Source organism: Vigna angularis, chromosome 3, assembly GCF_016808095.1.
Source record: "Vigna angularis cultivar LongXiaoDou No.4 chromosome 3, ASM1680809v1, whole genome shotgun sequence".
In the NCBI taxonomy this organism is placed as follows: domain Eukaryota; kingdom Viridiplantae; phylum Streptophyta; class Magnoliopsida; order Fabales; family Fabaceae; genus Vigna; species Vigna angularis.
In genome coordinates, this window is record NC_068972.1 from 20,238,856 (window position 1) to 20,253,377 (window position 14,522).

At 32.7% G+C, this 14,522-nt stretch overlaps 1 protein-coding gene across 1 annotated transcript; it reads left to right on the top strand.

The window, feature by feature from the left end:
- The first annotated feature begins 3,179 nt into the window (after positions 1–3,179).
- Positions 3,180–7,669, top strand: LOC108323370 (GDSL esterase/lipase At4g28780). Its single transcript, XM_017555804.2, has 5 exons — positions 3,180–3,518; positions 3,604–3,731; positions 3,938–4,180; positions 5,612–5,864; positions 7,220–7,669. Exons 1-5 carry the CDS (start codon positions 3,200–3,202, stop codon positions 7,453–7,455), a joined length of 1,179 nt encoding a protein of 392 aa, XP_017411293.1. The 5' UTR covers positions 3,180–3,199; the 3' UTR covers positions 7,456–7,669.
- Positions 7,670–14,522: the final 6,853 nt, after the last annotated feature.

Consider the following 14,522-nt stretch of genomic DNA (forward strand, 5'->3'; position numbering starts at 1 on the left):
ATTTTTGTTTTGTGTGATTTGATGTAAAATTAAAAGTGAGACGAACTACCTTCGCGGCTTAGCCTTAGTCATTTGTTTCTTTTGTCGAAAACCTTAGCCATTTATGCAACTTACATGCATGATGAACTCCTTTTAGTGTTGTTTTCTACCGACCCAATAAATAAAACAGATACGTAATAATAGCCTCTCGGATTCTGCTGGTGGCGCTGATCAACCATTGCATTTCGTCATTAATTCAGAAAGTGACCCAAACTTCCTGCACTCAGTAGTATCACATACGTTAAACTTTAATGCCCAGAAAATCTGGTGCCATTAATTAACGTAATATGGAAACACTCTGTTTCGTTGTAAAAGCATTTTAATTTATATTTTGTGTTATTTTTGTGTCTTTAAAGTATATTTATTTTGTTATATTAAAATAATTTTAACATATTTTAAAATATTAAAATTAATATATAAAATACATTTTCACAATATAGAACTAAATAAAAAATTGAACTGGGAGTGTTGGCCTTCAATCATCGTGTTACGAAAATACAGGGACATGATTGTGACACGATGTTGAAGAGTAGATTTTTTTTTTCTTGAAGCTAATCATGTTACTTAGCATATTTAAGGATGAACAAAGGATTCGGTGGAATATGTCTGTTTATAGTGGCTACCTGTTTGCTTTTAAGAGCACATTAAGTAGGTTATTCCAATTAGTATCAGTTTTATGACTTATTAGTTTTGATTGAAGTGATTTAAATAGCTTTAAATTAAGGACAATCGTGTTCCCTCTGCTACTTTTTAATATATTATCAAATGTGTATACCAATGTATTAACCCAAATTTTCAATGTAGGTGTGAGAAAAAAAAAATTCTTTAAAACTTAAACATTATAAAAAGCATAAGCTCATAACATGGTTTTCAGAGAATAAAAAAATATAGTCATTTTACATTAAAAGGTGCGATGTATGATAAAAGAAATTGATTTTAAGTGTTTGGAAAATAAGCACACAGTCTCCGTTTTACGTAATGTAAAATATTCAAAATAATTGAAATACATATTTTAAGTAAATATCAATTACAAAATTTATACTTAACGTGAGAATTGTTCCTAATAATATAAAAAATACATAAATGGATATAGAAGATGGGTACTTTCATATAATTTTTAGTTTGCATACACGTATAATTTAAATTATTAAAATAATTCCAATATTTTTGTGTTGTAACTCGGATATTGATTATAAAATATAAAATGTGAGTTAAAATTTCAATGAAAAATCAACTTCTCGGTTTTAAGAAATTCAAACTTCGATTCCATAAAGTTTCGAACAAATGTGAATTCTTTCCCATGTTTTCAATTTCCTTGGATAAAAAAAACTTGTTTATATATATAGAAGGCAGACAAGATCAGAAGGGATGAAATAGTCTTGCTAAAACATTTTTAATTTCAACTTGGTTTGAGTGAAATTAAATTTTAATTATTGGAATAGGATTCTAAATTTAAGTCAAACTAAATAGTACAATTATTAAAATGAGATTCTATTAAAGATTATTATAAGTTAAACATATATAATATCAACAAATCTTGTTTTGGTTAAAAAAGAGAGCAAAAAAGACACACTAGAATATGAAAATTGGAAAGGAACACTGATTGGTGCATTAAATTTAACCAGTTTTTATTTCGTTGACCAAGTGTCCCATGGAAGATGGAACACTGCACAATATGTTCCTCATTTGTCAATGCAATTACTACAAATCTTTTTTGGGGGCATACTAGCAATAACTCAACAAATGACTACTGTAGTAGCCAGTTTGACTTAAGCTCTTAGAAAATGTTTTTCTAATTTTTACTTCAATGCAACACAGTTGTATTAATGTTTTATATTGTTAATAGACACATATAATAAATAATCTAAATCATAAAAATAAAGAATAAAGTTTATACAAATATTGCCACTAAATGAAAAATTACTTTTTCAATTTTGTACTTTATAAATTGACGTTTTAAATATGTTCATTTGGTTCAACTAAAATCTGTCAAATTTAAAAAAAAAAACGAGATTATCATAAACTTTATAACAAACTATTTTCCAATTTTTAATACAGACACATATTGAAGGAAAGATGTTATTGTCTCTCTATTTAAATACTAATAAAATTATTTAATTTCATAATAATTATGAAAAATAAATTTATAAATATTGATGATTTACAAAAATATATTATTTTTTTTAGTAATATCTTGAATATTCTAACTCTAAAATATATAAATATTTTTTGGAATAATTAAATTTGATAAATATGAATATTGTTAAGCCTTTTGAAATTCTACATAATTTTCTAGAATTTGTTCTAAAACCAAAATAAACCATTTCAAAATTATTAACAAGTTTAAAATGTATAAAAGGACATGCATATTACAAAGATAGCATAAATTAATTTGACAATTCCAGCTACAATTCAAAAGAACAAAAATTTTAAAAGAAAATGATTTCAGCTATATATATATATATGATTAGATCATGAAATATATGAGAAACATAGTAAAAAATTTAGGGAGAGTATGATGAAGTAGAAAGAATGATAAAGTTTTGAAATCGACCTTACATATGAAATGGAAAGAATCTTTTTATGGGGGAAAATTAAAACCCTAATGAACCCTAAAATGGAGACTTCCATCTATCTTAAAATTTCCAACCCAATTATTTAATCCTGAATAAGTGGATTCTTAACCATTCCTTAATTTAGTTCAAATTTTCATATATACTATTTATATATGTGCTAACATTTTTCTCTCTACTTTCTTCTTTGAATAATGTATAATAAACTATAATTAAAAATTAATTGTTATAATAATCATTAAAATGAAAAATAAAAATAATGTCATAAAAGAGAGTTACAAAATAAATAATTTTTATGAATTTGTTAATAATAGTTTCTTATGGATAATAAAATTAATAAAATAAAAAAATTCTATATCTTATATTCTAATGTTATATATATACACACACGTATATAACTATTTATTTTTGGAAGTTAGAAGCCATGTTATAATGAATGTTGTTGGAAGTAGAGAGAGGAAAACATATATTCTCTTTAATTAAACATTATTTGAAACCAAAACTAGAAATAATTAAACATGTAGTTGTTTAATCTGCTTAATTTCGACACTCAGCGATAACGAACTAAGAGTATAACGGAGCACAGCATGGCACGAGAATCTTATATAAGAGGAGCTCCCCCAGTCCTAGAATGCACCATCACCCACAACCCATTCAAAATCATGTCAACTTCCAGAACCATCTTCATCATCCTGATCCTCACGGTGGTGACAGTGTTCACGAGCACGAAGACAGCAGAAGGTGCTCGCACGTTCTTCGTGTTCGGAGACTCACTAGTTGACAGTGGCAACAACAATTACCTCCCAACCACCGCACGCGCCGACTCTCCTCCCTACGGCATCGACTACCCCACCCACCGCCCCACCGGTCGCTTCTCCAACGGCTTCAACCTCCCTGACCTAATCAGTACTATTCACATAACACATTCCACCATCTTCATGCATATTATTTATTCTGTGGAATTACTAATTCCCAACATTGTTACACACAGGCCAGCATATAGGATCCGAACCAACGTTACCATACTTGAGCCCTCAATTAACCGGACAGAGGCTCTTGATTGGGGCTAATTTCGCTTCCGCAGGGATAGGAATCCTTAACGACACTGGTTTTCAATTCGTAAATCCACCTCTCTTTTTCTCGGTCTATACATTCATGTAGTAGTTAATTGATTAATGCAGTTAAATTAACCCTAACCTAACCACGACATTTGCAATTAATTGAAGTCTTCACGTTGCATTCGAAATTAAGTATTATTGATTACATTAATTGTTAGTGTTTAGAAGCATAATTGAGAATTAATTGAGGTGCGTGAGACGGTGCAGGTGGGGATATTGAGAATGTTTCAGCAGTTTGCGCTGTTCCAGCAGTACCAGGGGCGGTTGAGTGCGGAGGTGGGGGCGGCGCAGGCGCAGCGCGTGGTGAATGGGGCGCTGGTGCTGATGACGCTTGGCGGCAACGACTTTGTTAACAACTATTTTCTGACTCCTGTGTCAGCCAGGTCTCGCCAATTTACTATCCCTCAGTACTGCCGATACCTAATCTCTGAGTATCGAAAAATTCTTATGGTATACGAACTCTCCACTTTCTTCTTTTCTTTCTTTCACTTTCTTCCTGTCTGCTATATTCAGTTACTGTATTGATTGAACTGCACCAATTCATGTGATGGCGATAATATAGTATCTCTATAATATTAAACATAAGTTATGTGTATATAAGACCTTTTATGTGCGATTTTTCTTTTTATATTAAAATTCATAATTTCCAGAAATTATTACAATTTGTTTGGTTAATCATAAATATTATATATCTTTTAAAAATAAAAAATAACTTAGTATTTTACCTATAAATTTTAATTATTTTAAAGAAACGAAAAGGGAAACAGAGATGACTGTGGAGCAGCGTGGAGAAAAAAGTTATCGTTTATAGAGATTTTCTTTCCCTTTAGTTTTCTTTACGTAGGGCTGCTTTCTCTCATTTTACAAAAATTAAACACGTCTTATAGGTTGTGAGTTTTGTGCCAGTTATGCTGTAGTGATAGTTTTATATTATTATTCTTTTTGTAAAATTTACATTTTTAATTATTGAATAAATTGGTTGAAGTATGCTCTAACAAGCATTTGTAGCTCGCAAGTAAAATCTTCATCCTCATGACCTAAAACATAGGAGTAATGCAAAGTTGTCAAGTTACAAATCCTCTCTATATACCTTTTCTTTTTCTCTGAACATTTTGGTAAAGAAATAGGATTAAATTTTAAATTAAGCCTATAAAACTTCTTTTTCTCTGAACATTTTGGTGAAGAAGTAAAATTAAATTTTAATTTAAGCCTATAAAACTTATTTATAAGACAAGGTTTGACTGATTTATACCATATAAATTTATTTTATTTTTATTTAATATAAAATTTTCAATAAATTTGAAAACATATACATCTCCAGTCCAAAATTTAATAGATAAAACAATAAATTTAATAAATAAAAAATTTTATTAAACAGATTCTAACATATGACTATAATATTATGTTAATAAATTTTAAGATTAAGTCAATCTTACAAAATCAACTTTGTAAATAAAATTTTCATCTATTTATATGTTACAATTTTTTTTATTTATATTGTGATATCTAATAATTTTAAAAGGAAAAAATAATTAAGAAAAAGTAAAAAGTATATATATTTTTTAATTTAAATCGATTTGTTTTTGTACTTGTTTTTTTCACTTATAAAAAAATAGATGTACTGGTTTATTTTAAACTGTTAATGACTTATTTTTCTTGTATAGAAAAAAAAAATACTATTTAAACATGACTTATTCCTACTTAAGAAGTTCCTTTTTAAATAAATGTATAAGAAGTTTGAACCTAAGATTTTCTAGGAGATGGATTACCGAGTAATTAAGAAAGTGAGGAACTACCAATTTCATGTGAAAAAAATGATGAAAATGATTGATGTGGGGTGATTTAATTTGATTGGTAAATGATGTATTTATGAAAATGCAGAGGTTGTATGAGTTGGGAGGTAGAAGGGTGCTAGTGACTGGAACTGGTCCATTGGGTTGTGTTCCTGCTCAGCTTGCTACGAGGAGTAGGAATGGAGAGTGTGTAGCTGAGTTACAACGAGCTGTTCAAATTTTCAACCCACTGTTGGTCCAAATGATCAGAGATCTCAACTCTCAACTGGGCTCTGACGTTTTTGTTGCTGTCAATGCCTTCCAAATGAACATGAACTTCATCACCAACCCTCAAAGATTTGGTCTCTCTCATTCTTCTTTTTTATCACTAAATACTCCTATTCATTTTTTAACTCTTCCACCCACTTTAAATCACTTCTTGCAATTCAAATTAAAAACAATCAAATTATTAATAATTTCTTTAAGTGCATTTTAATTAGTTTCGAGTTTAAATTCAATAAGTATATAAATGGACACTCCTATAAAACTCTAATTCTAATTTTTTTTACATCTGAGTTAAATACGTTTTTATTATTTAAACTATGAAATTGAAAGTACATCTTACAAAACCTTTGATATAATTTGTTTTTCTAATTTTAAAAAGTAGTTTTTCTAATTTAACAAGAAATGTTTCATGTTAATGTATAGATTTAGATGGTTTACATTATTTGATATATTTTAGTTTAAATATTAATTTTGAATACCATTTCATATATAAAAGAAAATTAAAATCAATGGATTAAAAAATTTATATTCATTTATTTTTTAAGTTTCGAAACTTAAAATTTGGAATAGGTATAAATTTCAATTTTACATATAAGGAATTGTAAACATATTTAATATTAAAAAAGTGAAAAATACTTATAAAATTGTATTTATATATTTTTTCAATAAAAGTTGCCTACAATGTAATAAAAGTTCCCTACAATGTAATAAAAGTTTAGACAGTCAGGAGTTTTCACTAAGGTTTTGTTCATTTGGATTTGAAAGAGAGTGATTGAATGAATTTGACAGAACTTGAACATAATTTTTTTTTTGTTTATTTGAGTGGATTTGGAGGTAAAGTTTGCGAGAATTAGTGTAGGATTTGATTGATACGACAAATTAAAAAAATTTACTTCCAAATGAGTCTTACTTACCTCCAAATCCACTCAAATAAAAACAAAAAATTTATCTTCAAATGCTCTGAAATTCATTCAACCACTCTCCCTAATCCATTTAAGTGAACAAAGTGTAAGAATCTGAACTAATTTAAAATGGGTGAAAAAAAAGGTAGATGGTTAAGATATTTTCATGAAGTGATGGAGGTAATGTTTTTTAATTGATATAGAAATTTTTTACATTTATACAACATTATCTTTTTTTTCCTTTAAAATATAAAAAATTATTATTTTATAATCATTTTATCTTTGTAGTGTATATCAAATTAATGCTAATGCATGTTATTTTACCATTTTTTAAAATTAAATTTAGAATTTTATGTAATATGTAACATATTTAATAAATACATATTATTTTTGGGATAACAAGACTTACCATATTGATGTTAAATTATAAATTTTTTAAAAATATTTTATTTTACTATTGATATTGAATATATATTTTGAATTAGATGCAATCCATGTATCCTGATTTTGAATTGTTGGTGTGAGAGCAGGTTTTGTTACATCAAAAATAGCATGTTGCGGTCAAGGTCGTTTCAATGGGATAGGATTGTGCACTGTAGCATCAAACTTGTGCCCAAATCGTGACACATATGCATTTTGGGATCCTTATCACCCATCTGAACGTGCTTTAGGGTTTATTGTCAGAGACATCTTCAGCGGAACTTCTGATATTATGACTCCAATGAACCTTAGCACCATCATGGCCATAGACTCCAACCTCTATTAAGAGCCCTCAATTAATTTACTTATTTCCTCAGTGTGAGCTAGTGAGGCAAAAGCTTCATTATCATTGTAATTGTAGTGTGCTGTGTGTGTTTTCTATTTTGGTGTATGTGCAAGTGCAACATCACTTCTAGAGTTAGTGTAGTTACAGTGGAATGAATAAGTAAGTTAATTCTAAAATCTACAAGTAAATTTTGAATAATTTATGCTTTGATGAATCCACTTATTGCATAGACTTAAGGCACTTATACAGAACGTCTTATTGACATTGCCTTAGAAATAATCTTATAGGGTCTATACTCTTTTAGCCCTTGTGGATTTTTTGGTTTAGTGTTACAAAAGATGGATTGCTTTCCCTAAAGCCACTTCCTATAGCACACTGAAAATCATGCACTGCTTCCATTACATTCCCTTTATTATGTTTCCAAAACACCTTTATAAATCCAAGATTGAACCCATCTGAACTTGAGCCTTTTGTGCTCTAACAATCCCACACCATCTCCTTTATTTGCAATTCCCAAAATATGTTTGTTAATATGATATGATACAATAGATAGAAACTTTACATTTCTTATATATGAATGTCCAAAATTTTACATCAATTAAATATCATACTAATTTATAAGTAAAGAAAATTATTACCTTATAAACCGAGTTTATAAATGTCAATTAGAGTTAAACTCACTCCATGATAATCGATTAGAAGAATTGCAAAATGGTTAATTTTATTCTAAAAATTTCATTTATCGAAAATCACTATTGGTCACTATCTTATATCAAATATTATTATAGGCCAGATGTATCGAACATTATCATCTCTAGAAGAGTACATCAATTTTTACAATGAGGTATAATTTATAAACTAATTTCCTAATAAAAAATTAAAATACATCATAATGTTTAAGAAATCTAAAGTATAGTGATATGATGATAATGAAGTCTCTAACGAGATCCAAGGACATATTGAAAGTTGAAGATTAAAACACAAACAACAGAAAAAAAAAATCACGGCACCTGAAGTTTGTATGGACTAGACACGTGAATTGACCTAACAGTAACAAAACCTTCATGCAATTTTGTAAACGAAAATAGCTATACTTAATGTATTATGAAAAATAATTACTAAGATTCATGGTTAAAGGGATAATAATAGTAGTGATGATGAAAATAGGAATTGTTCATTATTTCTTGATTCCTTAGTTTCCCTCGTCTCATGTGGTTTTGGTTAATTTAGAGTTTTCGGCATTGTTAGTCTTTTGGAGTATATTTGTATAAGATACTTCAGCGTTTAAGTAAATTATTGACAAATAAAGTTTGTAATAAATGTAGGTTAAAAAGATTACAACTATTTTATTTGGACTTTTTATTTATAGTATTTTTAAATAGGTTTTTACTTTTAAATAGGTTTAATTGCGGTTCTAATCATTCAATAATCTTCTAAGAGTAAACCAAGGCTTATGCACTACAAGGAAGCTCTTAAATAATAACCAATTTTAGTAAAAAAAATATGTTTAGAAACCAATTTAGAGACCAATTTCCTAATTAGAGATTAATTTAGAGGCCAATTCCTTTGGTAGCTAAAACCTTGATAGTTGTTTTGGAGAGTACGATCGAGGTCAACTCCCACAAATACTAACTGTTAAGACAAGATTGTCTATAATACTAAACTGTCTAAACGTTCTCATGTGTTTTGAAGTTTAATAAATAACATTAAACGAAATGAGTATATGACGGTGTTATCATCAGAATAACAACATAGGTAAAATACAAGTGATTGATGAATATAATGAGAAACTGAATTACCTTAAGCAAAGCCTTAGTGAAAAATTTAGGTATGAACAAGACACATCACTAAACGGTTCTAAAATTAATGCGTCAATGAAAGTCTTGCTAAATGCAAAGGTTATACATCACTAGACGATAACTAAACAAACTCTCAATATGTCTTAATTGTCAAAATATGTTTTTGGAAAGTATGTTGAAAAGTCCTAAATGATAGTCCAAAAACTTATGCTAGGAAACACCTTGCTAAATGCACTTGCTGAATTGAACAAAGAAAAATCTAAAGCGTTTACATAGGCTAGACGATACCATGTGTGTTAGACGATCTACTTCATCCAACGGTGAAGTCTTCAATCAATTGTTTAATATCTTAGTGCGAAGCTTAAATGATCAAATCCTACCTCGTCAAGTTCCTCGCCATCTTACTTCTGAACGCTTTACCCCTAAGAGGCAACAAATGTGTTCTCCTCTCACCCAAGCTACTATTACCCCTCAGTCTAAGCCTATATTGATTATCTCTCCCCAACAGTTGACGAATTAGGGAAAGAAGATATCTTCTCATGAAGGGCATAAATCTTATTCTCATAAACATAACTGTAAGGAAGTTGGCTCGTCGAGGACCCTACGAGAGAGTATGTTTAGCATCGACTTCTAGATGGGTGCTCGAACAAACTTTAAGCTTGTTGAAGAGGAGATCAAGGTGGTGTATGAGCTCTCTTAAGATGGAAAGTTCAATATTGTTTTCGATCTAAACGCTCGGGCCACTCTCCTCGCCCTTCTTTTAAGATGGCTAACCTACAAGTGTAATTAAATGAAGCCACCATTGCACGGGTCAATTATCAAAAGTAGCTCGAAGAGGCCAACCTCTATATCGAGGAACTTTGAACGATTGAGAAGGATGTCGTAACCCTTGTCTATTAGCTTCAAAGAAAGAACGACGATCTTACCTTAGATTGTCAAAAGCTAAAGATGGCCAGAGAGGAGCTCTCTACTCAAAACACTGAGTTGCTCCAACAAAAAGGATAATGGATCAAGAGGGAGGAAGTCTTGACTGCTCAGCTGAATGAGGCCCAAGATGAGGTCTTCAACAAGCACCAAATAGGTTTTGAAAAGACCCTCTTTTAGGCGGCCTTCTTTTATGGAATCCCTTTGGTCGAGGGTAAGTTCGATGTGTACAAGGACGTCTATGACAATCAGCTAATGAACATCCAGGAAATCTCAAAAGAAAAGGATGTTGAGGCTGAACCGATCATTGAAGTTGTTGATGACCCGTCGGTAGAAGAGGTGGTCGTAGAGGACGAGGGCGAGGCTCAAGTGGATCTCCATGAGTAGGCTTTTCACCTATTATTTTTGTGGCCAACAAACAAACAACCTTTTTGTCAGATTTTAAAAGGACTATGTAACCGTCGACCTTCAGATTTTTTGTACATGATTTGCCATACTTAATAAAATCACATTTCCCATTTTTGTTTTTATTTACCTAATTTTGTCGCTTGTGACTTGCTACTCTAATGTTATCAATTCTTCACGTAACATTCGGTTAAAATCTCCTAAACACTTTGGGGATTACTACGTGATTAAAATTGGTTATCAAAATTTTCTTCTTTATGAGATATTTTTGACCCAATGAGAGGGGTTTTCGGATGAACTTACCCTTTATCATCTCTTTGCGCGGTTATGGCTTTTGGGTTAATTTTGATGAGGTTAGAATGAACTCATTGGAGAATTTGACTTTCATTGATCCCTCCCAGGGTCGCCCAAGCAACCATGATTTACGAGTAAACTTTACCGGCTCGGCAAGGTTGGTAAGGGCTCATAGGTGAACTCATACTTCACCAAACTCTTCTTGTTCATTCTTTAACCGAGCAATAGGGTTTACGGATGAACTCTTCCTTCACTGAATAAGCGAGGCTAGCAGGGGTTCATGGGTGAACTTATCCTTCACCAACCTCATCTTATTCGTTCTTTGACCGAGCGGTAGGGGTTCATGGATGAACTCTTCCTTCACTAGTGTGTTGAGGTTGACAAAGGTTCATGGGTGAACTCATCCTTCACCTTCCTCTTCTCGTTCATTTTTTAACCGAGCAGCAACGGTTCACGTATGAACTTTTCCTTCACTGACTTAGCGAGGATGGTAGGGGTTCACGGGTGAACTCATCCTTCACAAACCTCTTCTCATTCATTCTTTGACTAAGTGTCAAGGGTTCACATATGAACTCTTCCTTTCACTGATTTAGTGAGGTTGGAAAGGGTTCATGGGTGAACTTATCCTTCACCAACCTCTTCCCGTTCGTTCTTTGACCGAGCGGTAGGGGTTCACAAATGAAATCTTCCTTCACTAGCTCGACGAGCTTGACAGAGGTTCATGAGTGAACTCATCCTTCACTAACCTCTTCACATTCGTTCTTAGACCAAGCGGTTGGGATTCATGAACGAACTCTTCCTTCATCGACTCAACGAGGTTGGCAGGGGTTCATATGTGAACTCATCCTTCACCAACCTCTTCTCGTTAGTTTGTTGGCTTAGGTCGCGTGGTTTGCACTTGCAAATTTCTTGAAATTTATTCAAAACTTCTTGTCATATTAATTGTTGGGAAATTTATAATTGACATACTCTAACTAAAATAAAACTTTCAGTGGGATGTCTTCCATGTGTTGGGAATTTCCTTCCCATTCAACTCTTCCAGGAGATAAACTTCGTTCTTCAAATCTTCGATAACTCCTATTTGCTGCGAGCTTCCCGTGCATTGGTTTCTTAGGAGCATCGCAGGTCTTCTTCCACACTAAGTCACCTTTATTGAAGTTTGTGGGCTTGATTTTGGTGTTGTATCTTCGTGTAATCACCTTCTTGTAGGCCTATACCCAAACAACTTCCCTTTCTCTCCTTTTTTTTGCAAAGTATCAAGTTCTATCCTTAATTGCTCGTCATTAAGCTCATGTCTTGAATTTGCCTTCCGAGCATGGGTTCACCCACTTCTACTAACAACATGGCTTCAATACCATACATAAGGTTGAAGGGTATCTCTCTTGTGGTTATGTGCGTTAAGCACTGATAAACCCACAAGACTTTGGGAAACTTGTGAACCTAGGCACCTTTTGCTTCTCCTAGACGCCATTTTAGTTTAGCCACAATGGTTTCGTTGACTACTTCGGCTTGACTTTTCGTTTGAGGGTGCTCGATAGAGTTGGTGACATGTTTGATGCCCAAATTCTTGTAGAACTCGTCAAGCTTCTTGTCGATGAATTGTTGACCATTATCAGTCATGATCATGTGGGGAAGTCTAAAGCGACAGATAATCTTCGACACAAACTTCTACACCTGTTAGGCCGTGATGGTTGCCAAAGCTTCAGCCTTCGCCTACTTAGTGAAGTAGTTAATGATAACCAAAAGGAACTTCTTCTACACACGATCGGTCAAGAACAGACCCACGATGTTCATTTCCCATTGCACGAATGACCAATGAGAGATAATGTTGTGTAGCTCTACTAGTGACACCTTTACTTTAATTCCCATACTCCTAAAAACTTTTACATTTTTGGACAAAGACCTTGTAATCTTCTTCCATGGTAAGCCAATAATAGCCTGCTCACAGTGCTTTGGCCTTAAAGGTTCACTAACCGGTGTACAGGCCACATACACCAGTATTCGTTGACTGAGGATACCAGGAGTGCCTAGGGATACCAGAAGTGATGCGAATACTCATCAAGTCTAGGGTAATAGGAGATTATTCACTGGTTGAGGATACCAGGAGTGGTGCGAATACTCATCTTGTCAAGGGTAACTAACAACTACTTGTTAACTGAGAAATTAGGAGTGGTGAGAATACTCAACTGGTTTGGGGTAACTCGAAGCTATTCGCTGATAAGGGATACCAGGAGTGGTGAAAAATACTTTCCAACAAGAAGTAGGTGATACTCAACTAGACGATGTATCACAATGATACTAGAAGCGTAGAGGGATACCAAAAGTGGTGAATAATACTACGCAATTAGGAGTGAGTTAGACTCAATTAGTCAGAAGTAACAATGATTACTCAATACGACTGGGAACACCAAGAGTGGTTTAAAACACTCAATTGTACTTCATTAAATATTTAATGAAGCCCTCTAAGTTAACTTAAAGGAGAACTAGATATAGCTCTAATATGTGAACCATTATAAAATTGTTTGTGCGTTGTAGTCTTTTCTGTAAACAATTGGCTCTTGATGAAGGCAATCATTTTAGGCACTCAAGTTAACATCAAGTTTTCAGCTAGCGTTTACATCGCCAACATGTTATCACTTAAATATCTTTTGGAGAGTATTGAGTTAGTTCTGTAAATGATCTTCACGGAATTACGTTTATGGATAAAGTACAAATAACTCATGAGTGTTACGTACATCATGCTTAGTCCCCTAGCCGCGAAAAAGGTTATGAAAACCTATTCAACTCCCTTCTAGTGTTTTCTCGTAACTCCAGTTTTAATCAGTTTAACTTAGCTAAGTTGTTGTTTTTATTTCAGATGTTATGGGGTTGACCAATATGAAGAACAAAGCCTATTTTAAGGAGATGTTGCAAAAGTTCAAGCCCTTTTCAATTGAGAAAGTTGAGGAGACTCTTGACATTATGATTACTACGGAGACCCTAAATAAATGGTCCTTGGCGCATGTTTCAGCTGGCCTCCTCCTAATAACAACAAGAATTGGAAGAAGGACATGTATTCCCGCTACCACCATGGGGAGAAGTCTCCATCCACGCAATCTCTGAAGAGGAGTCGTTGAGGTGCAGGTGAGAGCTCCACTCCTGTGATCAGGCGTACATTTGTGACTAATATTCGCCTTGGTGAGAAGATCTTCGATTTAACTAACTCCAAGAAAGACTTATACATGGGGCTTTCTTGTGCCAAGATCCTAAATGTGCTCGTGGAATTAAGTGCCAGTGTCGTCCTTCTTGACTAAAAGCTAACATCTAATGGGGAGAGGGACATTGACCCAATCAAATATGCTCGGTTGAATCGAGAGTTAGCTTGGTCTTAGAGTACTCTCGACGAGGCTTTAAAAGTGAACTTAGTGTTGAACGCCTAGGTGGAGGAGGTGATTGATGCTCATGTTGGTTGTGCTGCCGTTAGAAGGATCTCTCGACCAAAATTGAAAAAACTTGAGAAAAGAAAGGGAAAATTCAAAAATTCAAAACTGGAAAAGGCTAATAACAATCATTCTTCAAGTGTGACTAGTCAACTAGCTCACTTATGCTTTCCAAATTGCCATATCTACAAAATGCATACCAGAATAAGCCAAAATGGCAATTACC

What these genes read in the sequence shown, in the direction of transcription:
- LOC108323370 (XM_017555804.2), top strand. Translation starts at nt 3,200, where the DNA reads ATGGCACGAGAATCTTATATAAGAGGAGCTCCCCCAGTCCTAGAATGC. An exon ending in CAACCTCCCTGACCTAATCA is followed by an intron (nt 3,519 to 3,603) that starts GTACTATTCACA and finishes TGTTACACACAG; the next exon opens with GCCAGCATATAGGATCCGAA. An exon ending in CACCAACCCTCAAAGATTTG is followed by an intron (nt 5,865 to 7,219) that starts GTCTCTCTCATT and finishes GTGTGAGAGCAG; the next exon opens with GTTTTGTTACATCAAAAATA.